The 26,454-nt window shown below is 44.6% G+C and overlaps 2 protein-coding genes across 3 annotated transcripts in view; both read right to left on the reverse strand.

The window, feature by feature from the left end:
• Positions 1-26,454, reverse strand: part of LOC144162552 (receptor-type tyrosine-protein phosphatase T-like) — a 616,771-nt gene that overhangs the window by 362,381 nt on the left and 227,936 nt on the right. The window lies entirely within an intron of this gene.
• The window catches only part of LOC144162167 (receptor-type tyrosine-protein phosphatase epsilon-like), a 128,549-nt gene that overhangs the window by 23,993 nt on the left and 78,102 nt on the right, over positions 1-26,454 (reverse strand). The window contains exons 17-21 of the mRNA XM_077692647.1: positions 19,535-19,632; positions 15,082-15,198; positions 12,734-12,882; positions 5,361-5,496; positions 3,705-3,854 (exon numbers count right to left, since the gene is read on the reverse strand). Coding sequence (XP_077548773.1) covers positions 3,705-3,854; positions 5,361-5,496; positions 12,734-12,882; positions 15,082-15,198; positions 19,535-19,632 — 650 coding nt within the window. The remainder of the gene's footprint in view (positions 1-3,704; positions 3,855-5,360; positions 5,497-12,733; positions 12,883-15,081; positions 15,199-19,534; positions 19,633-26,454) is intronic.

Raw genomic sequence — 26,454 nt, forward strand, 5'->3', positions numbered from 1 at the left:
TTCGAAGGGTGAGACAGCGAAATCTCGCCATTCTGATGTGCAAGCTTGGGGCTCACAAGTGCAGACACCGAAAGAATTCGGCAAGTGAGATTAGTGATTCCCATTTATACCGATTGAAACAAGTTAGTTTAATAAGTTTGAGAATTGCAAGAAAGCTGAGGAAAGTTTTATAATCGCTATTTTTCAGACCCACTTGCTCCTTTCGTCTATTGTAATACGTCTCAAAACACAACCGAATTGGTATTCAACAATTTAGAAAAGGGAGAGACATTCGGCAAATAGTGCGGAAAAAGTAGTGTTTCTCTAGCGGCTACATGACTGTATGTGGGTTGTATATTTCGTTCCTGCAAAACAACCCTTACCATGTCTACGGAAACACCACTTAATACCGTCTTGTGCGAGTTACCCTGGAGGAACTGTCCAACAAGTTAATCAAGCCGTGCAAAGGCAGGTGAAATAGACCCGCAGCAGCGCCAAAACAGACCGAAATCAACCGTAGCTACAGCAGACGACAAAGCAGACGACGCCGCCGCCTGTGAGCAGGCGCTTCCGCGTGGGGAACGCTGTGGAAATTCGCCCCGCCATCTACAGTGGGCTCCATGATTGAAACCTTCCTCCACCCCCCCTCTAACAACCTGCTCCGCCGCGTTGGGAGTTTGTTCTTCTGCAAGGCACAGAAGAACCGTTGGCTGGCAGATGTAGAAGGCTTTGCTTTAGAAATATCTACTGCTGGCACTAGCGACGCAAGGCGGGAGAAACACGAGATCCGGCGGCCCCTCTCCCTTCGTCGGAGACCGCACGTTTTCACCTCTCCCAGAGTTGACCGCGCTCGCACGCATAATAACCCGTGAAAACCAACTTCAGGAACTCGGCGTCGATAGCGCGAATTCGGCGTCTCTGCCAAACACATCAAGTGTGAACGCACGTGAACTGGCGAGTACAGCAGCACGCGAGAGATCACACCACGAACGTGGGACAGAGTGTTCCCGAAGATGGAGCTGGCCAACGCTGCGCGTTCCTCACGAGGCGCAAGCTTACGTGTTCTAGGTATTCTTCTTGGTGTTTTCGAGCCATGACGTGGTGCAAGCCCACGTGCAAACTTTCTTTACGACGGGCGCTCACGTGCGCTTGGTATCTGTTCTTGATATTTTCATCTGTCACAGACGCGCGTCGAAACTAAAAGCTTAAACAGCTTTGCTTTTGAAAGAAATTCTCGTTTGTACAAAACTGGTTGATCCTGTAGCTGTTACTGACGTAACCATGCCATGTTGTGATCACAAATGCACAGTGCAGCGTAGCTTGTGGAAGTATCGTAGACGAAGAATAGGAGAGTGCAATTTTTGTTTTGATTTAGTTTTAAACTAACCGCACTTCCCTGGCATTATGCTATTTCTCAATGAGAAACTATCAATAATACAAGCAAAAGGTGTTATTTCCGCATTCTTAGAACGCAGGAGCGAAGATAGGAGAACAGAGTGCGATGGAGTAACTTTTAGGTGATTTCTCTTTTAGGCGCACTAGAAAAACGAAGAGAAAAGGAAGAAGAAAGATATCTTTTTGCAGGATATAACGTCATAAGAGGCTTATTTTTCACATGTTAAACAAGTACAGTCAAACCCGGTTATATCGAACTGCTCGAAAAAAACTGCCCGCGAATTCGATATATGGCATAATTTGATATATGCATGCTGAAAAATTGGACAGCATAAAAGCACCTACCGTTTATGAAAGCTCTTTATTAATGAAACAAACTCACTTCCGCACCAAGTAGTCTTTAATTTTCTTCTATTAAGCAGCTTGGCTGCCTGCGAAGCTGGCAGCGAAGCTCGTCGTCGAAGCGTGTCGTCGACTGCGAAGCGCGTCGTCGCCGCGAAGCCGCGGCGATGACGGACTACTTCTCACCATGTCCCACTCTGTTTATAATTTCCAGCTTCACGGCGAAAGGCAAGTTCTGTCGCTTCGCGCTAGCCATCACGGCTACACAGTACAAGTCCAACACATGCCGACAATTCGAACACTTCGAACGCAAAAACAGCAAAAAGAACAACGCGCGGCTCTCCAGCGACCAGAGAACTGGAGTGACAACAACCTGTGATTGGCTGTCTGAGCAAATGAGGCGGGAGGGCCAGGATCTTTGTTATTTTGGGGGTCGACGGCGGCTTCCCGACGCGGAAACAGCCCGAGAGAGAGAGGAAGAGAGAGCGAGGAAGAGAGAGCGAGGTGAAGGAGCTGCACAGGAACCGCCGGGCTAAACCACTTTTCGAGGGTGTGTCGGCGGGTTTGTCCTCCTTCGCGAGGGAAAGCCAACTTATGGGGGGGGCACTTTTGCGCCGCTGGCGTTCGATATATCGGTAGTTGCTGATATTTCTGTTCGATGTAAGCGTACTTTTTGCTATACATTCTGATAGAATACATTCCGTGCGCAGAAATAGTTCGATATAGAGGATACTTCGATGTAAACGGGTTCGATATAGTCGGGTTTGACTGTAACATAAATATTGGATGTGGTGGCGTACAAATGTATATTTAGGTACGTTACAGTCCACACAAAGACATTTCAACCTCCTTATAACAGTCTGTGACAACTATTTATTTTTTTGATTACTAGAACCCGATACAGAAAAAACAGGAGCATTTTAAACCATATTGCGTCATCTCCCCAATGCTTTTCGAATACTCAAAGTGAGTGAGATAATGTTTGTTTTGAAGCGGCTATGAATGACTCGAAATGGGCAACAAATGTAGAAACACTCGTGTCAGGTTATTGTGCAACCATGTAAAAAAGACTACCGTGATTTTATTAGGTATTTGTACATAACAATTTCTTCAGTTTAATCAATAGGACAGGTTAACTTTTCAATTGAGTCCTACTTTTTTAGGGTTCTGTTAAGAAGGCCTCAATGAACGCCTTCATGTGCGTTTTGCGAAAAACATTTTCCAAACGATGTAGCAAACATCTTCCAAGATATGTCATCTGCTGCCGCCGTTGCACTGAGGATCACGTGGATTTTGGCGACTACCGGCACGCGGGTTTTGGAAGTGGGACTCGGCAGTTCTTTCTCTCTTTCTCGGTCTTCCCCTTTGGTGGAGGCTACGAACCAAAGCGCAAATCTGCAGAACTGTACATGCATGCAAAGTGTATATCCTCCTTTCAACTCCGGCATTTCTCTTTTACTGCGCATCTTACTAAAATTGATTATCGTGTGGTTGGAAAACTATAGACTTCTTGGGAATTTCTTCCGTTTTGTGCCACCGTTCTTGAGGTTGTTGAATTATTATCTTATATTTTATTTCGCGCTGCGTGTACACAGAAACTAGTTCCAGAAGCTGCTAAAAGCAATAAATGTTTCCCTCCTCTTACTACCCCCCTTTTCAACTTGACGTTTCTCCTTCTATCAAATTATTCTTTTACATATCATGAACAGTATGTACCGAACTCCTGCTGAGCCACATGAACACCTATACAGGCAATATCAATAAGGTAAATAGTCAACAGACTATCATCACTTCACCACGAAACGTTTTTACGAAGAAAAAAGATTTTAACTCTTGCATGATGTTCCAGAACATGTGAATGACTTCCCACCATTGTCCTGTTCATAGTCCAAAGACAGCTCCATCTAACCACAGGCTGTATTTCCGCACTAAACCAGTTAGACACACTAGAAAGAAAGTTTCGCCTAGGCCATAATGTTAGCGTTTACCTCAAACACCAGTTCAATCACGCTCTTTCCAGTTGCAGCAAACTTGGCTTTAAGCTTCGGGTAGAGCTTGAAGAATTCTCCGATCGACAGGTTGTGCTTCTTGGAGCAAAGTATTTCCACCAGAACTTCGTAGGCAAAGATGTATTGTTCCTGCGAGGTTAGATAACGACAACAAAAGCTTTACAATACACTCAAAATATGAGTAGCTTGACCGGCACGCGTACAGTTCTCAGTATACTTCACTCTTACGAACTACTTCAAGGAGTTCCTGTAAATGTTGCTGCTAGTATTACAATATTGCTCAAGCCAATCTTGCGGACGGGGAATGGAGCGTTACTTTCCTGGCGACCAGTGTCTGCTTTTGAAGGGGGTTTAAACGTTTGGAAGTAAAAGTGAACAATTTTTCTACAAATAACTGAATCACAATACAGCTAAACCTGGATTTAACAACCTCTATATAAAGGCTTTCTTGATTTAAAATTTTTAAATTTCTATTGCCAGCCCTATTGGAGCACATGTGTTTGCGACCTCTAAGTAGCAAAGGCGCTGTAGCCCTTTACCTTAATGTAACGAATTCTCCGCGCTGATACGCTATTGTTTTTGTGACTTTTCTAAAAAATCAGGTGGAGAACCACACTAATATAGCGAATTTCGTCCGCACCGCAAACTACCGGTCGTTTCCACGTGCGAGTGTAGTGTCGATTAGATGCTACGCCTGCCTGTAGGCGTGTCGTTCCGCGGCCGTCCCACGCTATCTGTGGAGTCGGCTCGTCGGTGGTAAGTTTTGCTGCCAGAAAACAAAAAAGATTTGCCTTGCCGAAACGCGCTCGAAATTTTAAATGCCGTGTCCGCCGGCGAGAAACAAGAACGTAAACGCCCGGTACAGTATACCAATAAGCACCCTATTACATATTTTAAGTGCGCGGATACCATCAAGGTCTTGAAAAGGTGCCTTTTCAACATGTTTGGTCCTTGAAACGCGTTAAGGCACCTAAAAGTGTCAAAAGGCAAAAGTGATGCTTAGGTTACATTTCTGAATACGCGGGTAAGTGCGATTGCTTCTTTGGAGTACCGTCTTGTGACTGAGCATGTGGGAAAGTAGCACGCGTCAATCCCGCCTTTTTTTGTGGGATAAATCCTTGAAGTGTGAATTAACCTTCGCGGATGCCTCACATTTTGGTTTCGTTTCTTCTTCTTTCCCGGATGCCTCACCTCGAAACCTACATGTAATCGAAATTGCGAATTTGCGCAACTTTGTTTTGTCCAGGTTTAAACTGTATATTTTTTATAAATATATTCTTGTTTAAAGAACCTTCCTACTTGAAGGACACATTTATAGATGTTTTTGTTTCTACATGCAACCGTGGAATATCACGCATAGCTGCTTGGACTTCCCTTTGTTATTAAAATCAGCATGCGTAGAGCTGATTCTTCGTAACGTTTCGGCAACGAGTAAAACTTGTACCGGCAGAGCGTAGACAAAAACACCAGAGCGGCGAACGACAGTTACCATAATTACGTTTTTATGATTGAGTTTATGTTCGTCGAAGTTGTCTCCATATTCCGGAGAGATGCACACCAGCATTACATTGTTATTACAGGCTACCATATTTATCTGATTAGCACTGATGTAGAAAGAAGTCCAAATATTTTCACCGGTGACTCTACGAGGTCAACTCTGTTCTGCCGCATGGCATACAGATGAGCGACAAGGTTGACTTCGCCCTCAGCTTCTGCTTGGGATAGCATGCTGTCCACGAGGAGGAAGGCACCCGTTCGACCGATGCCGTCACTGAAAATAAAATTGAAAGGCTCAGGGTGTCAACGAAGACACAGAGTCAGAGGCTTAAAAACTCAAAAAGATGAGCTCAGGGGAACTCGTTGCTGAAATGGGCTATTTGGCACTAAAATTTTTCCTAATAAATAAATGCCCTTAATAGGCTTCATTTTAGCAAGCTATGCTAGACTCTGTTTTAGTTAACATGTGCACATATAAACGAGTCGTTGGTTAAAAAGATTAAACTCTAATGGGTACTAGCAGGAACACGCCAATCACGAGGTCGAGGGTTCGATTTCCGGCCGCGGCGGCCGCTTTTCTGATGGAGGCGAAAAGCCAAAACACCCGTGTGTACGATATTTCGGCGCACGTCAAAGATCCCCAGGTGGTCAAAATTATTTCGGAGCCCTAAACCACGGCGCGCCTCATCGTCAGCGTTGCGTCGGCGCGTTAAACCATACAATCAAATCAATCAGGAACACGCGAATGGACTTGATTGAGTAGTGGAGTTAACACGCCGACTCTACACAGGCGATGAGGTGCGCCAAGGTGGAGGGCTCCGGATTAATTTTGACCACCTGGGGACCTTTATTTCTGCGCCGAAATCTGAGCACACTCGCGCTTTCAGTTTTTTCCTCTATCGCAAAAGCGGCAGCCCCTGCATGGAATCGAACACGCGTCCCTAGGATCAGCAGAACATTTTACCACTTACCACCGCGGTGGGTAACTCGTTGATAGAAGCTACAGCGTTGAGAACCTATTATCAAGTAAAGGGTTAGCGTAAAATAAATCAGCGTATCTTTGAGTCGCAGTGAAAGAGAAACTAAACTGATTGAAAGGAGCAGTGAAACTCAATTATGGAGTTAAAGAATAGCAGAAATAAGGAAAAAAGTTTAAAAGGAACAATAGGCGAAAGGAAAGATAAAAGAATAGGAGAGAACTTGAAGAACTGCTCGACTGCGATGATGCCACCTTATTAACGCTTTTAGACTCATATTTCATGTGTTACCCAATTTTAATTGGTCACTTTTGCCTTGCTCCGGAAGAAATACAAGAAACGTAATTTACCTTTTATGGTTATAATTGGCAATGACAATTGAAAAAAAAACAATATTAAACAATGGCAACGACAGCCGAAAGATCCTTGTGGTACATAGAATAAATGTGTTTCACACTTTCTATTAGTGGTATGGTGTGCAAATTTTATCAGTGTTCAGTGCCAAAAAAACTTCAGGCAAATTTCAAGCAACACATAACTACATAACTGGGAATTGGACAACCTTCCCATTACAAATAGGTCCTAGATTATTTTAAAAGCATATTTAAAACAATGACATCTGTTTCACATTTTCTCTAAAAGGTGCGATTTTTCCTAGAAATTCTGGGCCAGTGAAAGCATCAGTGTGAATAACGGTGGTTTTTGGATGTTACCACCTCAGCCCGGTCAACTGCGGTGCCATATATATGTTCACCAGAAATTTAGCTACTCACCATTAAATACAACCCTAACTGCATGCCTGACATTTCATAGGCCAAGAAAACTGCTTTTCTTCTTAGTTGTTCATGTGCAAAGTTTGTGTTCAACCTAAAGCTCGGTAGGGGCCCTTACGCGGAAGGGGTATGCCGGTATTGTTGGGCTGCCAGAGAAGCGCAAGCGGAGATACCGCCGACACTTGCGTGGATTGGCACGTTGAGGAGACCGCCCTCGTTAATTGGTGATAGCTTGGCCATTGGGGGTGGCTTGCGCGTACCCTTGTCCCCTACCCCCAACCTCTGCGCAGTTGGAATTTCGTGTTTCTGCTCATCAAAAATCACTACCTGTATTGCAGGGTCATTAGAGCAGCGCAAGGGGACACGCGCGGCAGTGGGTGAGACGCCATGTTGTGGGGAGTACCCGGAAAAACTAGTGAATAATGGGCCCATCCGTGAGACCACAGCGGACCCGTGTCCCCTACCCCCACGCTCTGCACCTTTAGTGTTTCGCGTTTCTCCTTATCAAAATTCATGCTAGTATTATGTGGCCGCCAAAGCAGCACAACCGGACTCGCCGCTGGCAGTTGCTGAAGCGGCACGTTGAGGAGAGGGCCCTCGTTAACTGTTGGTACCTGGGGCACTCGTGAGTCAAACGTGTACCCCTGTCCCCTGCCCCTAACTTCTACGCCGTTAGAATCTCGCATTTTGCCTTTTCAAAAATCATGCCAGTATTATGGGGCCGCTGTACCGGCTTACGCAGACACGTGCGGGTAGTGGGTGCACGGGCACGTTGGAGAGTACACCCAATTTAACAGGGGAATGCTCGGTCCTTGAGTAAGGCCAGCGACAACTGTAACTTGACCCCCAACCTCTGGACTGTTGGTATTACGCATTTTTTCTAACACAATATTATGCCGGTTTTGTGGGGCTCCCAGGGCAGCGCAAGCAGACACACGCCGGCAGTTGAGGCAGAGGCACGTTGTGGAGAGTACCCTGGGTAACTGGTAAATGATGAACCACTGTGTGAGCGCGCACTCGTGTTTCCTACACCTAACATCTGCCCCGTTAGAATTTCGTGTTTCACCTCATCAAAAATCATGCCAGTATTATAGGAACGCCAGAGCAGTACAAGCAGACCCGCGCCGGCGGTGGGCTGCACGTTGCGGAGAGCGCCAGGGTAATTGGAGACAGGGTGTGGAACCGGAACCGGGACCGAAGCGAAAGCAGGAACCGAAACCGAATTTTTGCCCGTAACCGGGCTTAACCGGGACGGTACTTTTTCTGCCACGTTGGAGCGGAACCCGAACTGTAACGAATGTTAGGAACCGTTCCGAACCAGTTCTGGGGGCTCAAAACTGTCATTTCTAGTTTTCCGTTTCGGTACCCTACCATACGTCTGAAGATATTTTTACCCTTCGGAAGGCAGCACCTCGAAATATTTTGAATAGTCTGCAGTTCCCAAGGCCAATCACGTTCTCTTATTTATACCACTCTCAATTGAACGTCAAGTTTCCGTATATACAATCAGTTTGTGTTAGGCACTGCCCATCTGCCCAAAGCATATTTTACATTTAGACTAACTTAGGTTACAACTCCTATTCCGAGGCACCACATCATGGAATATTATTTATGGTTTCTGTCTGCATGGTGTTTGATATCGTGTACAGTTTTCAATGTGTTGTTAATTCGAATGCATCCCTACCCCCTTGTGAAGGCCTACAGAGGCACCATCAACAATAAATCTATTACTTCACTAAATTGAGTTTGAATTGGCAGTTATATACAAACAGCATTGAGATACAAAACTCAACGTTCTCTAAGTCACCTTCACTTTTTCTCCTAGAGTACTGTTGTGTCCTGTGATTACTGATCTAAGGAACATGAGAATTGAAGAAAAAACTTGGGACCTTCTCATTTGCTCTTTTATGGTTGACGCGATATCATTTTTATGTTGTATTGAATGTGCTCAAGTTTAAAATGTATGGGCGCGTGAAATAAATTCGAATAATGTGCATTAGCGCTTAGACTGGGATGGATTGGTGTTTTGATTATTTAGTATTAGACGACTTAGCCTGTCAGTTAAGGTGGATTAGAGGGTTGGACCAAACGTGTTATCTTTGGGGTACTGGGAATTTGAAAATTTTGCCTCGTTCTGCTTCTCGAGCAATTATAAATGTAATTATAATCAAAATAGCCCGAAATTAACGTGACAACCACCTGAATGCTATATAAGGTCTTTCTTTATGCATGCACTGTGCTGTTGTAGTGTTTCTTGTGTAAGATTTATAGCTCCCAGTGAAGTATAACTAACTGCCTAATGCATACTTTATATTTATCAAAGGGTTTTCAAAATGTGTTTATATATCAGGTACGACTTTTGAAAGCAACTAAGCGTTAATATCAAAATTGAGGAACGATCAACTGGTTTGATTCGAAATACACCCGACAGCATTCTTTAATGATTTGTCTTTGTCTGTGCTAATGTTCTGCAGGCTTCCACAGGTCTAGCATCTCAACCGCCGAACACAGCCTCTTCCAAGCTGAGAAATCGGCCATAACACCTGGGCTTATCCAAACGGGCACAAAATTTCTCATAATAGACTCTTAGCAGCCGTGGCGCAACTTTGCGAACGTCGATTGCATGTTACAACATTTCGAATGATGAATCAGAGACCACCAACTAGACCAGCCAGGATTTTATAAGCACCAGCTCATACTGGAAGCCCCGGCAATACAAGATGACCAACCTTGTGGCTCGAGATTTGACCCGCTCAGCCAGCGCTGTTGAAGCCGAACCCAAGTGCATGCATTCTGCAGTCACATACCAGGAAATTACTTAGCACTATATGCTCTTCCGTAGAACGTATTCCTCCCAGCGCAAATTGCTACCAATAAACCAGGACGTCTATTCCGCGATCTACGGGTTAACACCTTCCCAGATCCCACCAGACTTCACCTTTTTGACCGAACACAGTTTTATCCATTCCGTCGCTCCTGCAGACAGCCTGGGAACCCCATACACATAGTAGGTGCCTAAAACAAGTCTATCCTGGATCCACCCAAACCACGCGTTTCCATTAAGATTTGGGAAAGCCTTGCCTAGCTCCCGCCTGGAAGATCAGCTCCTCTGCATGGAAACGACATTCGACTCGGCCGCCTTGAATAAGGACGCTTCTCTGAAGGTTTTCTCAGTTTATTTAAAGTTCATTTTCTCTCTCTCTACGAGTGATCATTACTGCTACTTGTAACTTCACTAAGCTACTATCTTTCCTAGAGCCCAATCGCTGTCACTTGTCCGTGAAATGCCATAAACAAGTTCGAATAATATGGAGAAGATAGAATACGCTATAAAGAACGGATGTAGCCTGAAAGCAGTGAAGAGGCGCGTTGGCGTGGGCAAAAACCAGATGTATGCACTTAAAGACAAGCAAAGCAATGTCATCACAAATAGGGATAAAATAGTCACAATAGCCGAGGAGTTCTATAGGGATTTGTACATTCGCCGGGACATCCAGGATAATGCCGAACGAGAAAGTTGTTCAGAGGAGATAGATATCCCACCAGTAACGACCGAAGAAGTAAGGAAGGCGTTGACAGAAATGAAAGGGCGCCAAGCACATGGTGAGGATCAGATAACAGCAGACCTCTTGAAATTTGGCGAAGAAATTGTACTTCGAAAACTGGAAAACATGTATACGCTATTCCTAATGGCCGCAGGCGTACTGTTTTCTTGGAAGAACGCCAACATCATCCTAGTCTATAGGAAAGGTGACATGAAGGACTTGAAAAATTAAGGGCCGATCAGCTTAGTGTCAGTCGTCTACAAGGCACTTGCTAAGGTATTAGCTAACAGAATTTCTGCAACCTTAGACTTCCGTCAACCTAAAGAACAAGCAGGGTTCCGTAATTTAGGCAATTGAACAATGGACCATATTCACACGATCAATGAGGTGATAGAGAAATGCGCTGAGTATAGTGAACCCCTATATACAGCCCTGGTAGACTATAAGAAAGCATTTGACTCGGTAGAAGCCTCAGCAGTCATTGAGGCAATACGGAACCAGGGGGTTGGTGAGCATTACGTAAGAATACTAGAAGATTACGTAAGAATACTAGTGGACAATGGGTCCACAACTGCCATCACCATCCGTAAGGAGAGCAGTAGAATACCTAAAAGGAAGGGCGTCAGGCAAGGAGACACGATCTCTCCAATGTTATTCGCAGCATGTTTAGAAGAAGTATTCAGAACGTTGGATTGGGAACAGGTGGGAGTGATGTTTAATGGACAATATCTGAGTACCCTCAGATTTTCTGATGACGTTGCCTTGCTAAGTAACTCGGAGGACGAATCACAAAGCATGCTTACCACACTGGACAAACAGAGTAGAACCGTGGGCCTAAAAATATATTATGCAGAAAACTAATGTAAGGATCTATAGCCTTAGGACAGCACAGCGAAAACTTGTCTGGCGAGGGCATAACATTTCTGGGAACAAACTGACACTCTCCAAAAAGGTAAAAAAAGTTCATTGTTATAGTCGTTCGGGAGTAATGGCAATTGGGGGTCTTCTTAGTCGTCAAGCCCCTGATTTGAAAGATTTTGTTCACTCCATTCGAAGGATGCAACTATATTTGTAAATTATTTTGGGCCCCTACAATCTTCGCTCGTATCTGAATTCGGCCATTCAGTATGTAAAGGCTCAGGTTTGATTGGTGGCACTGCATGAAATGTTTATAGAATACAATAGTCTTCAATGTTCTACGAGAAGTTGAAGGGCTCGTGCACGACTGAACAACTCCTCTGTGTTTGAAGCCTACATGCTGGCCCTCCAACACAACAGTTTTATATGTTTGGAGCAAGGGCGTAACGTCAGTGTTCCGTATGTTTTTGGCATGCCAGAACCACTCTGAATCAAGAAAAACTTGGTGGTCCAGGCTTGTCCTGCGCCTCCAGTAAGGGGGAGGGGGTCAAAATCAGTCGTCACGCTATCGCACAATCCCTACGCACCAAGTGCCTTTGAGGCCTCGGGCATTCCTAGGCGCGAGGTACTGTTGTGTGCGTTTTATTGTTTTTTAGGCGCTTCCGCCGTAGCCCGACAGCGTCCTCTCGGGCGTCCGCTCGGGCATGCAGGCTCTGCATGCTTCAGGAGTGCCGCACTACTGACGTTCCATCATGGCTAAATGTACACCACAGTACGGCTGTGGTCTAGGGTATTGGTCATATGGCACTAAATGTGTTAACGTAAAATTATAGAAGTTCTGGTCCCTGCAGGACTGCCACTTAGGTAGCCGGAAAAATCTATCCTCGCCTCGGTATCGTAATTTTGTATGAAATTTGCTTTACGTTTTTTCACTGGTAATCTGCCTTCAGGGACGAAGTTGTCGTATTTTTTTCATAAAATACCTGGAAAAGTTTGCTGCTATTTCCACATTGAAGCAACGCTTTTGAAAATATGGGAAATAACTAAGCAGAATTATACTTGCCGTTTGACACTCCTTGTGTAATTTATGACGTTTAATCTCTTTAGACGTAGCTAATGCATTGCGCTGAAAATCATGCAGTTTAAAACTAGTGTGTTTGAAATTTTGCGCCATTGCTCATCTTCAAGACTACACACAAGAAGCAAATATTGTTGTTTTAACTTTTCTCTTACAATCGTCATTTAGGTGCTGTTTACTACTGTTTTTCTTCATATAACAAACAGTAAGCACGCGAATATGCAATATTCCCCCGTTTCACACAAGACATGGGCTGTGGTTTCAGATGGCGTTTTGATACCTGCAATGGACGATTACAGGTTGGTGGTCCAGTGGTTGGAAATCCCGTATTCTTTTGAGAAAAGGCCACAAAGCATCTGGGTACTGGGGAACTCCATGGTCCGGCCAAGTAGTGAAATGGAACTGAACAATTGTGCGAGTCTCGTCGTCCTGGTGAAAAAAATTGAAAGTTAAAAGCAATATTCTCCCTTTGCTTATCGTGTCAGGGAAATGATTCCGCAGGGCGTTGTTTAGTAAACAATGTGCAGCAACCCCAAACTACGTTAATACTAATTCCTTTTTTTCATCCTTCGAGAATAGGGTGGCAAGAAAAAGAAGCTGTACGAACAGCATGGCTAGCTGTATACCCCTTCCCCAAAGTGGAGTTCAATATGACAAGTTCAAGTTTTAATCACCTTACACGGCAAACACGAAGCAGCACAAGTAAAAGGAAGAACATCATAAATAAGAGGCAAACAAACACCAGCAGTTTTTGCAATAACAGGAAATACGCAATGTGCACCCAGGAACCCAGGAATACTACGTGCTCTTGTGACTTCGATATTTGTTTTTTTTTTCATGAAAAGGGGTAACGCTGAATTTATTAGTAGAGCCAAATGCGCGCGTATTGCAATGCTGACAGACGTTTGAATAAAATCAAATCATACATAGATGTTACTACTCAGACTGACCTAAGAACTACACTGTTAGAAATACTTAGACGGTGACGTGGTACTCTCATAGCGGATTCCTTCGTTGTGTTTGAAAGCACTTTCAGTGAAATGAAAGCACTTTCAGTGAAGGTTGTCCGCACTTTTAACGAAGGTTTTAACGCGCGTTTCACGCAGATTTTATGTGATAAAGGGGCCGAGCTTCTCTCAGCTTTCCTTAGGAAGGGATAATAATTTTTTCTGGGCCATTTAGTAGGCCTGGTGCAAGATTTTCCCAAATTTGGTTTGTTGGCTGACGGAGTTGTGTGCATGGGGGCCAAGTTAAACCACCTAACTTTTGTATTGTGTGTAAATATGCTTCGGAAACTGTTTTTAATACTAAGCTTATTATCAACGAGTTTGTTATCTTAGTTACGGTTTAATAAATTTTTGCAAAAATAAATCTGCAGAAACTGATAGAATTGTCTGTAATGCGTAACATTCTGATGCCACTTGTCTAGAGTTGTTCTTTACAGACTAATATGGCAATCAGTAGCGAAGGACGTTAGAATATTTTGTTCTTCTTACGTTTTCTTTTGCTTCATTCGCAAACGATTAGAATAAATACTATTGTGACAAAGTGTGTTTAGTTTTCTTATTATGTATTTTTTCTGAAGAAGCAAGAAGTACTGCACATTCGTTTCATTAACCCTATATTTACACGTATTTTCAACGTTCTTTTGTTGATCTTCATTCGTTTATTCTTCGATTTTGGGGGCAGATGTATGAGATGCATATTTATTTCTTCAGATCAATATTGCTAATGTCTTATTTTTTGTATTTTTTCTATTTTACTTTCCGAAATTCTGTTCCACCAATTATCTCCAATTACGCTATAACAAAGATTACACGTGTTTGCTTCGCCACATCTGCAATTTTGTAGAAATGCATGGCGTTACTCGGTGTGTAATTTACGCCATTTTTATTCGTGTTCGGAACGTATTTTTGAGGTCTTCTTTTCTTTATTCTTGGGTTTTGTGGAGAGAAGTTTAAGATGCGTATCTTTCGTCATATTATTGCAAAAATTTCATTTTTTGTGTTTTATTTTCTAGATTTAAAAAATTCTGTCCGAATAATTAGGTCTATTTAAGTTATTATAATGATTGTAGGTGTTACTTCCGCCAAATCTGCAGTTTTGTAGAAATGGGCAGGGGGGCTGTGGTCGTACCCGGTAAAGAATGCTATGCAATAAAGACCTTTCAAATGATCATATGATCATTCTGAACCCGTATATGGTAGTGAACACAAATAAAGCCTTAGAGGTAGTGCACGCAAAAGATTGGAGAAATAAATTTTAATGGCCCTTTCATACCAGCGCCGGGAATTTGTATGTGTTCAACGCAGATCGACATAATAATTTAGCACAAGACCTTTGAAAATATATCGTTTTGATTTCGCGCGTATGTATTATTGCTTCCGGGCATATTTGTTCGCTAATTTCTACGTGAAAAAACTTCCCGGCCATCTTCGTAAATCATGATCTGTTTTTACTGAGTTGCACTTGAATGTGAGTACGAACTCCTATTACTATACCAACTGACGCTTCATCCCACTGTTTTCTCCTGTCGTGGATCAGGTAAGACTACAATTAAATTACTTGCAAGGGCTTTATTGAAATATATTGATTAATGCGCTGTCAAGTAAAGCAGGGTATAGTTACCAAGGTGAGCTGGAACTCTCGTACGACAAAGTCGACTTGCGTGTCTGTGTTCATCAAGGTAACCATAAAGCTCCCGTACTTCTGCGAAGTCTCTGGCCAATACTGGTCACACTTCGTCTGCAAATGAACAAAACATGACTGAATATTCGGGTATTGGGCAATGTAAGGCGAAGCAGTCTGCACACTTTTACATATGTAATTTAAAGTGCACCATACATTAAGCGTATATGCCGGAAATAACCAATAAAGCCAATGAAATGGGTTCGCTGGAAATGAAGGCATTGCTGCTCCCTTACAAATTTCGGGAACAATCTCTTTTGAGCATTAACTTTTGTACGGGTAAAATAAGCCTCCCTAAATTCTTTTTCGCCCGAGCAAACTTTCTGCGGATAACGCATATATTGGAATTTCCTCAACACTTCTTTCCGGCTATCCCAGTTTTAGAAAAGGACAGTCATCGCATCAATGTGAAGACGATGAACATCGACAAGCCTTGTTAAGCCGCGTGGAGTTTGAAAAGTGCCAAATTAGGCGCTTAAGACCGGCGGTGTAGGGGATGCCCTGCAGGGATCCGCACTTGAGCTGGAGTTCTGCTACTCCAATTAAAGGTTCTCCTTCTCTCTTTCCCTCAGTGAAGCCATGTCATTCTCCATCCTGTAAAGCTAAGACGTCTCAGGCGACTGTAAAAAAAAGAAATGTTAGAACATGGAAGTTTTCTCAGCTATTATTTTGGGCCTTAACTTTCCTTTTCAACAGCAGGGTATGCTACACTTTGACATTTTTTTCTAGCCGGCCTATGCTTCCGCACACACATACCACCTGCTTTGCTGCCAAAAAATACACAGGGGTTTGTCATAAGAATCAGGAGGGTGACGTTTTTAGCATGTGCGCCCCGAAAGATGGCATAAGGAAATGCCCCGCTATCCTTCAGCCTGTTAGGACAAGCCTGCAGACATATGAACGCCTGTCCAGGGTATGAAGGTTTTACCAGTGCACGTTGGTGCAGGGACGACGGAACAGCAATGGTACGAACAAAACTTCGCAGTTCACTAATTGTGAATAAGCAAAAGAGCTTGCATTTGTGGCGAGTTTTGTTTCAATGCACAGAGAAAACTGGCCCAACGCTGGCATAAGTGTAAGTAACATTCGATAGCCCACGATAATAAACCAAATTACAAAAAATACGCACAGATTCATTCTAGTGGAATCACGGTCTCACCACTTATCTTTAACGCGGCCACGCAACAAACAAAATGACGAGAAAAACCTACCCCCGCTTCATGTCACTGCCAAGAGTGGAGTGTTTCCGACAACGCCACCTGTATAACATTGCCTTACTCGCCAGCCACCTCCGAATGGAAGCAGAAGGGACATGCGATGCGGGGGTGCAGGTGCGCGCCACACCTCGGTTCAGCGGGGAAACTACGCGCCCTGACGGCCCTAACATGACGGTGTACGACCGCGAATGCACTTTATAAGCGACCCCAAACCATCCACCGCCGGCGTCGGCGGCGGCGGCGGCGTCCGCAGTGCTCCTCTATATTTAAAAATGAAACAGCATCCGGCGCCAGGTTTCGATCCGAGGACTTTGCGGGCCGCAGCCCGACGCTCTACCGAATAAGCCACGGACGCGACGCTGATATCGGTGTCAGTAACCCGTCTTATATCTTTAACGCATTCAAACTACGTCGTCAGCGGCGTGCGTTGGCGACTCAGCGGCGTTATAGCGGCTTGATAACTGCGTGGTGTACACGTGATACTACAAACCCGATGAAAGAGATGGAAGAGAAGGCGGCGAGGCGGTGGTGCGGTGGGCTGCGGGGGCCGAGCGCAAGCGCCGCAAGCGGGCCGACAACCGTGCATTCGCACTTTCACATTCTCCCCCTCGGGGAAATGCGGGGGAATTTTTTTTCGTAGGCTCCACAAACCCTATAGATCGTTTTGTATATTTTCCGTGGAGCGGCACTACCGTACGTTCGGAAGTCAGGGCAGAGGCACGCGGGAAGGCAAGCGAGTGGAAGAGGGAAGGAAAGAGCAACAGAAACACGGCTGCTTGTCAATTTTCAGCTGACGCGACAGGCAATGTTATACAGGTGGCGTTGGTTTTCACCATCATATGCAACCGTGCACTGTGACAGAGTTCTTCAATGCTTCAAAGCATTGAGGAACTTTTACTGGACTAAGAAAGGGGAAGGTACTAGAATGTGCAGATGAGGAAGGTACACAGCCCAACAGGTGTGAAGTCTTCGTTCGGTTGTGTTGTTTGCATTATAAGCTAGTGTGTAAAAGCTCGCGTTTAGCCGAGGCCCCCAGGTTTTTGGAATGTCGTGAAGCGAAGGAGGATTTTGTCGCACATCATCGTATGTAGTCGTTAGATCACAGGGTTTAAAGGGGCAAGAAAAAACGCGGACACTAGACGAGAAAGAACAACCAAGACAAACGAAGCGCCTTTAAAACCCGTGATCATGTCGAACCAACCGTCCCACATTAAGCTATTGGTAGTCGTTAGCCACCCGCGTTCGAAATGACACTTTTGTTCTCATGGGATCCTGAATCGCCGCATTCTTCACCGAAGGTACGGTACTGGGAAGCTGGATTTAGGATGTTGTTGGCTCACTGCTTGACACTGATATTGTAGGAATTGTAGGAATTCACACTGATATTGTAGGAATTTTGTGTCTTGTATAGGCGCCGATTTGTTTCTATTTTTGCTAACCTCTCTAGAATATAATATCTGAAACACTCCTAGATTTTATTATTTAACATTTCCACCACTTCTGTTTGTATTCTTTGAATTGCCTCTCCCATATGTTTGTATTAGTACACGTATAGTACCTCGCATCGTGCTTTACACATTTCTCTCTTTCTTGGTTATGTTTTTGAATTTAAGGCACTGTCTCATTTTGCGTGCTGCTACCGGCATAAGCTCTTGAAGTTATTTGCCACACCAGCTGATTACGGGTGGTATCGCGATCGCGCATTAATTAAGGAAATCCTCTTTTTAACGCGAAGCAGGCTGGTATTACCACGAAAGAAAAGAAGACTCTGAGGAATGGCCCCAAAACAAAAGTGTAGTCCTTTCAGAACCCCCAAAACTGGCGGCACCCCTTAACGGAAGTTTTTATGTTCTCAGAAAGCATCTGGTCAATTCTGTCAGCTCACAGCCCCTTCGAATGGTGCCATGCATAGTGGACCTGCACCTTAGAGACCGACACAATATACTTAAAAGCTTTGACCTACCAAAATACCTTACTGTGCTGCAGGACGCAGCCACATACCAACTACAGCACATAAAGTAAAAATAAAAAAAAACAAAGAAAATTGCCAGGTAATAAATTTTTAATATCTTCATTCTACGTGAAACATTCTCCCACCCATACCAAGCTAATGTCACTCCTTTAACAATGTAGAAGTCCAAGCCCCGAACGATATGCATATGTAAAGACAACGCATGCTTAGGACATATCCAAGCTCCGGTTCCCGAAAAGCGGGAGGATGCGTTATTATGCTCTTTTCTTCATCATTAAAGAGGGTTATTTGCGAGAGCATAGGAGATGGCGGCGTCTAATATCATCGTATCCTGGAGAGCTCACTTATGAGCCTATTTTTATTCTAATATTTTCAAAGCCTTAAAAACTTTATCTTTCAAGAAAACAAGAGAAACCTGTCTCTGAGAAGAAGGAACAGATGCGTCTATGCAAGCGGCCGAATTTGTTTCCTCAGTGAGGCCAGCGTGCTCTTTGTGCCGCAGTCAGCAGTATTGATGTCAAACTGCAAAGGCACTTCCTAACTTTCTGAGACGGGGTTGGACGGGCAACCTTTATGCTGTACCCCCTCTTGGAACTTCGTAGAGTAGTGCTTAACGTAACAAAAGCATTGGATGAAAACGTGAAAGCAGCAAGGCAGCTTTTAATTTTTTTATTTCTTGGGTAGCAAGGTAATTTTTGATATTGAACAAAAAACCGACAGAGATACGAAAAAGTAATGCTTCCGGTTCTAGCTATGACCTACTAGGACTACACTTTCTGTTTACGAAAATTCTGGTTTATTCACATTGCCAGCACGTTGCCATTTGTTTCGGAGACTCATACAAACTTATACCGTCATATCGCCAGTAGAAGTAAAGCTTAAGCAGAACATACGCCACTGATAGAGTCCGGCCAGCTGAGTGTTGCTGAAATTCAGAGTGACTGAGTAGCCTTGAAAAGGTTTCACTGAGGTCGTTTTTGCGGAAACATGAGGTATAACCGAAAAGGAGAACAGTGAACATACCAGGATGAGAGAACTATATCATATATATTTTTTCAAACACATTATGTAAGTTACCGAACAAGAAACTGTTCCACACTGTACCTGCTAAGGGCGAAATACATTTTGCAAAAGTAAGACCATACATTTTCATTGGCGGAGATTGGCTTCAGGTAATAAGAGAGATATAAAAGCATAAACGCACCACTCCGTGTTCAGTCAGGTTGGTAAGCATCACCACTTTGCAAGCACCTTCCTGCCAAACCATGTGCCAAAAATCTGTAAGTGTGGACGCCTTTGGACCTGCAAGCAGAAAATATAATACAGCATTGTTCAAATGTTTGCAATAGCAGTAATAAGTACAGGTTAAAGTAAACATACATTCACATTTATTTATTTCTTGCCAATCGCTTTATTAGTTTTATTTCTTTGTATAATGTAGCGTCTATGTCGTGATGCTGCAATTGGTCAATCGTCAGACATTTCGCCTGAATTATCTCGCTTCTGCATGCCGAATGAAGCCCAACTTACACCTCGAAATTACCCCTGTATCTACCACTTCTCAGTGCTCTTTTAATGTTGTAGATACACACTATGATTTATATCATTTGCTCGAACACAGTGCCCTTTTCTCCATGTTCTACTTCGTGGGTTGGGTGGTTCTGCCGGTTTGGTGGATTCCCTCGCCCCCTTTGCGTTTATACTCAACAACGTGCAGTAGTTTTTTTCAAAGCCGTAAAAGCTAGAAAGGGTCGCTGCCCCACTGGCATACCCACAGTACCCTGTTGTTTGTCTCTGGGTTTTGGAATATATTTTTCGACAATTGCACTTATCAACAGATAGAGAAGAGAACGTAGGTCAAACCACGCGTATTTCAAGCTTTCAAACTGGCCATGCACTTCACGTACTACTAAAAAACATCAAGGCAAGTGCAACTCCGATCTTTTTTTTAATGAAGGGAATAATTGCCTGACTATCTAGAACTAAAAAAACTGTCGAAGAATCGAATTACTCGCATCACAGACACAAAGAAAATGGGCTCGGGTGCAGTGGAAATTCTTTACATGGTCTGGAGAAATTGCCTATCCTCACAACGCCACACATATCTCCTCGTGAAGAGGGCTAAATGAATCAGAAGACATGTCTTGTCGCTGCGACCTTCTCCTTTATGAAATTGCCATAAAACCATGCGATCCCTTAGCATATAGCTTATAACCACCAAACAAAATTAGTAAGAACACCAGCAAAAGCTACGAAAACCTGCGCGGACTCCTTATACTATACTGACGTGATAGCATATTGCGAAATTGCCGAAACTATGTCTGTATTTTAGTCAAAAACATAGCAGGCTGTTTGTCGGTTGATAGCATTACAGCTGAGTAACACCGTGGCGTGCGGGGTGGTTGTTGAAATTTCACGCCCACATATAAAAAACATCGTTACCCTTGTTTCTTTGCGTCTTTTTTTTCGCTGTACTATGCCCTTGGCCCAATACTTATCTCCCGAAAAATAAAAAGCATCCCTCAAAACGCAATAAGTGAGTTCGTCTTTTTTTCTCTACACCAACATGCGATGTGTATCGCTGAATCGTTGTTTAATTATCTCCTCCGGTTATCGGAGCGATAAAAAAGGAATGGCTTTAAACTGTTATCTAATAGTCTGATGTTTTTCGTAACCGTGCTTAAATTTAAAAATTTTAAATTTATAAACCTAAATATGCAACCTTCTTTGAGCCGTTAAAAACCTAACGATTTTATTTATTTTCTCGTCTACTGCGAAGGTACTTTATAACACTAACTACAGGTGTATTTGCTAAACAAGTGTACTGGCAATATCGCCAATTCTTTTTACATCTCAATGATGCGTTTTCAATACCCAAGAACTTTTTGTTGCCGTATTCTCAGGGACTCTTTGTTCGCACACTTCCTTGTGTGATCCTCAACTTGAGATATATACCAACACGGTATTTATTTTGATTTTATGCGAACGTCTATATGGCCTGATCCTAGAATAACCATCCTTTTTGTTTGTGGTGCAGGTCAAGAAAATGGCCGCCACTGCAAATGCTAAAAAATAACAAACAAGAACATTTTCTGGGCTGGTATTCTTTAGTTTGTCCGTTTTGAAAACGGTAATTTCGTGCCCGTTTCATCCTGACACACTTTCGGTTGTAGGCCTGGTTTGGTTTGATTTTTGCGCAACTGTTTTTGCAAACAAATCGTAAACTATCTAATAAGTGTTTGCTTGAACGTATTTTTAAAACATATGAATGATGAGATTTTTCGGACAAAGTTCAATGCTTTCACAACAAATGGACGATTGTCAAAATGTGGCAGCGGCAGCCTGCCGTTTCTTGGGGTAATGAAGCGTACACAATGCTACGGATGCCCAGTTTTTTTGTCTCTTATACCACAATTATAATGCCGGTGACAATAAAGTGAATAAATACAATAACCTTCAGTTGCGTTTTTAGGAATCGACGCAGTTGCTGCGAGCTTGCTCGATTGGGTGGTTACGGCGTTGGCATTTCTGTGGCACTCCTAGAGTATAGGAATATTTAAGGGGTCAGAAGTTTTGTTTAATACATATGTGTCTGCTTCTCGCGGCAAGCCTACGAACGTTAAGCTGATATGTGTATTCGTGAAGTGCCAACAAAAGCTTATAAGTTTCATACCGCGCACTTATAGAACTTTGGTCATCGGCTCAACACCTGCAAAACTCGCAAACGATGTTTTATTTTACCGCTTGACGGTGACGGCGTGGATGAAACGGATAACGGAAGGCTGCAACGGCGATACCGCGTCTTCGCGCCGATTGCTGACTGAAAGCCAGCCATAGCGAAGAAAAGAACAGTGCTTATCACTGGGTCGTAGACGCTGAGCCCGCGCTGCGCCAGCCAAGTACGGCTCGCAACTCGTCGCATAGCTACCCCACAGTCCTTCTAGAGAGGCGGAAATGGCGGCGCAATGCTTCTGCAGGCATTTCGAATAAACCAGCATTACTTGTGGCCCTTTTGTTCCTCCCGCGAGACAAAAAACAGACGATGACCTTAACATTCATGTCAGACATGCCAAGGTCGTCTGCTCCAAGAAGCCGTGCTTGCTTGCATCACATCACATCCTGTTCACTTTTAGTAAACCAGGGCTCGCTCGAAACGCATACTTTGAAACGGACACGAAACCGGCAAAACATCCGATAGCTCTCCTGGTGGGATTTAAACCAGAGTCTGGTAAGCCTGATTCACTGTCACTGTGATAACACAGCACGTTTAATCTTAAACCTTAAAGGTAAAGAAATCTTAAGCCTTAAAGGTAAAAAAGTTAAATGTAATAAAAAAATTAGTGCCCCACAAATTTGTGTCTACAGACGACCTGCCAAGCAGGAGGCAGTCCACAGAGTGCACAAAGCCAAACACGTTTGTTTGTCATTTGCAATTGAGCATACTTATCCAATTAGTTGAATGAATGATGGAAGGACCAGAGCTTTATTCTAACGAACCAAATGGAGCTGTTTGTTCTGCTCCCGCGACGTGGGCATCTTACTTTTTGTATAACACAACAACCCAGCACGCTCGACCACTCAAAACATTGGACAGGTAGCATTAGCTGTTTGGCGCCAACATTTGAACCTTCCTCCAGCACAACGGACATGTCATCAGTGATGGCATGAAACATATAGTTGCGCATGCACCCCCGTCCCTCCACTCTTCCGCGTACACGCATAAACCGGCAGCTGGTTATTTCCACTTGCTCAAGAGTGAAAGACATCGTCAAAAATGTCACTGTTAAAGCTGTTTAGGCTGAACCAGTAAAATCGGCTGGCGTGGCCGTAAGAAGCGCGAAAGCGGATGTTCTTCCGGGAGGAATTCCCAGCTTCTCGACGAGCTGGAACTAGAGGAGGCAACGGCGGTGGCAGCGGCTGGCTGTTTTCGAGCCCATTCGCTCTTTTGTTCGGCCCGATGCTTGTTGAGTTCCTGCTCCTCCTCCTCCTCCAGGAGAGCGACATGCGTCCGTCCCAACGTGTAATAAAACATGGTAGGCCTCGAGCTTTAATTAAGAAGACAAACATGTGGCTGTCCGTTTCCAGGCGCAGTCGTAGGCATCGTACTCTCTGTGTAACACCCTAATGAGGTCCGAACCACTCGATTACGGGGGATCGATTACGGAGACAGGGTGCATTGAGCCATCAGACTTCCGCGTTTAAATCTCCCACCAGCACAATGGCCATGTTAGTCGAGACTTCAGCGTGCAGTAAGCTGGATGAAAAAATTTCTCCTGACACGTGGCCTTGAGTTGTCAGCGGCCAAGTGCGCCGCCATAGCGTTTACAAAGCGGGACTTCTCAAACTACCAGTTAATTGGCCCAGGCGTACCAATACCGTAGGTCACCTATCATAGATTTCTGGGTGTTACCTTCGACCTCCATTCGACATGGACGACGCACATCCTCAACCTAAAAGAGATGTTGACGTCATTCACGCAGACTTTCGGCATGGTTTTCAACATTAATGCTGAATGCACTGCTAGCTCTATTTTGTGGCTATACGATGCCCTCTGCGAAGGCTTACTTCGCCATAGCCTCCCAGCCTCGACTTCTCTCGCCAAAGGGAATTTGAGAATACTACAGTGGTTCAAGGCTTGAATACTGAGGGTATGTCTTCTTGTATCGATGACTACTTCACAGTGAGAACCATGAAATAGAGCCGACGGCTTCCGCCCACTGCTTTGCAGGCAATGGAACAAGTTCGACGCGACTGCGAGTTGTGGCAAGGCAATATAGGCATCCTCTGGTTACATGACGTATGGGTCTCCTAAATACAGCACGCTCTGCCATCCTAGTGTCAGCCTTCAGCTTCTTCTCACCCTTTGTGGCTATTTTCGACAATAAAAATGGTCCCCACGACACCTGGATTTAAGCGGAAGACGGACATACCAGCCCCGGCTCTAAAGTTCTTCCCCTTGGAGCATATTACAACAAATACCGAGGCCACACTCCCGTTCACACTGATGGCTCAGAGATGGTTAGATTATCGGTGATAGGGATATCGATTCCTTCGCTGCTCACTACCATCTGCCGCCTATTGAGCCGTAAGTCTTCCACGAAAGTCACTGAGTTGGCCGGACAGCGCGCTGCTTTTCAGTATATTCGAAAGCAGCCGGCCAGTCCGTGGACGGTTTGTACAGACTCCAGGTCAGCCCTCCAAATCTTAATGTCGCTTCCACAATAACAGGTGGCCTGGGAAATCAATCATTTCGACTCAAAAGCCATGCAAAGGAGACACAGCGCAGGTCTTCACGGCCTTCCGCCCACTCCGGAGTTTCCGGCAACGACGCAGCTGACAAAGCCGCCTCATCTGCCCACAGTCTCTGCACTCATCCTCTGCCGATCCCATTCACAAGAAAGGATGTGGCAACATTCGCCTCATCAACTGCATCAAGAGCGCAGATGTCTATCTGGACTGATACAAGGCAGCAATACGCATCTCTTCACGGGACTGATCCCTAGTGCTCCTTCGGAATGCTACCTGGGCTTAGCACGCGCGAGGAATCGATTCTGCATAGGCTGCGCTGGAATTTGGCCTACACGGGACATCACATATACAAAATCCAACAGGTATCTTCACCTCATTGTTCCCCATGTGACTCACGGAAAGACATTCATAATTTGATATGCGTGTGTACTAAGGACACCGTGCACAAACAGAAACTCATATTTCCTTAGCGAAGGCAACTTCGTGCGGGACTTCAGCTGAGGACTGTTTTAGATCTTTGGTCAAATCCAAGTCATACTACACAAACAATGAAGGCTCTCGTGGAGTTTCTTCATAGCACAGAACGGGACCGAGTTTTGTGACTGAAAATTTTGGGCGCATCAAATGACATCTTTTTGTTTTGAAATTTTTTGCCTTTTTTGTTTTTTTCTCTTCTCTAACCTAGCAAGCCAGCCCGACAACTCGGCTAACATCGCTGGTCTTCATTAAAGTTATTCACTCTCTCTCTCTCATACCCGCTGCCGAAGCTCAGCGGCTAAGGCGTTGCGCTGCTGCGCACCAGGTCGCTGGTAAGATTGCCGCCGCGGCAGCCGCCTTTCCGATGAGGCGAAAAGCCACAAAAGCCCGTGTGTGAGAGATTTCGGCTCACGTTAAAGATCCTCAGGTGGTAAAATTATTCCGGAGCCCTCCACTCCAGCGCGCCTCATCGCCTGCGTTGCGTCGGCGCGTTAAACAACACAATCGATCAAATCTCTCTCTCTCTCGTTCGTAGTTGTTGTTTTTGAAACTGTATTAGATAGGATGGCCAAAGGCCAGGTGGGGGTGGGGGGGGGGGAAGGGAAGGGAGGACGGAGCACTGTTCTTATAATGCCGGCTTCAAGGGTTCTCTTCAGGAGTCGTGCAGACCACTGCTATATTGCCCGTACTAGGCCGCTCTAGCGGCATGAAAATCAGCTGCGCGTGCACGCCCCTCTTCTTCCACCTCAGACCCGCACACGCGTAAGCCGGCAAGCGGTGATTGGCGCATACGTTCGCATGAAATACACCAGCGAAAATGTCACTCGGAAAGCCGTTCGAGCTCAACAACAGTATGTGCCCACACTGGCGCTCCAAACGGGGAAGCTTCCCTTCAAGCAGAAGGATTTCGCAGCTACTCGGTAGGGTATAATTTGAGTCGGCAACAGCTACGGCTACATGATTTGTAGTGAGGGCGGCGACGGTGGAGACTTCCGGTCGGTTTTAATCCCATTTGTACTTCTGTTGAATCTCCGCAATCACCTGATAACGGCGCTACCGCCGTTGTCAGCCGACTGCGCATTTTCCAAAAGAAGAATCGGTGGTGGCGAGGTGGATACACAGAGCGGCACCGAGAAAGCGGCTTCACCGGAATGTTCGGGGGGGGGCGAGGGTGTTAGAAATATGAGGCGTTCTTTTTCAAGGTGGGCCATATACAAAAAGTGAAACAAAAGCAGATAAAACTGAAAACTGCAGCGACCAGAAACACTCGGCAACTTTCCACTAAAAACGAGGTTGCACGAAAATAGGTGAGTTTACGCCCTTGTAGCGCGTACGCAGATCTTAGGTCGTATAAAACGAGTCAGATCTCGCTATATCACGGGTCCAAATAAGCCAAAT

The sequence above is a fragment of the Haemaphysalis longicornis genome, unplaced genomic scaffold, assembly GCF_048455015.1.
Source record: "Haemaphysalis longicornis isolate Haplotype H1 unplaced genomic scaffold, Haemaphysalis longicornis Haplotype H1 scaffold_12, whole genome shotgun sequence".
Lineage (NCBI taxonomy): Eukaryota > Metazoa > Arthropoda > Arachnida > Ixodida > Ixodidae > Haemaphysalis > Haemaphysalis longicornis.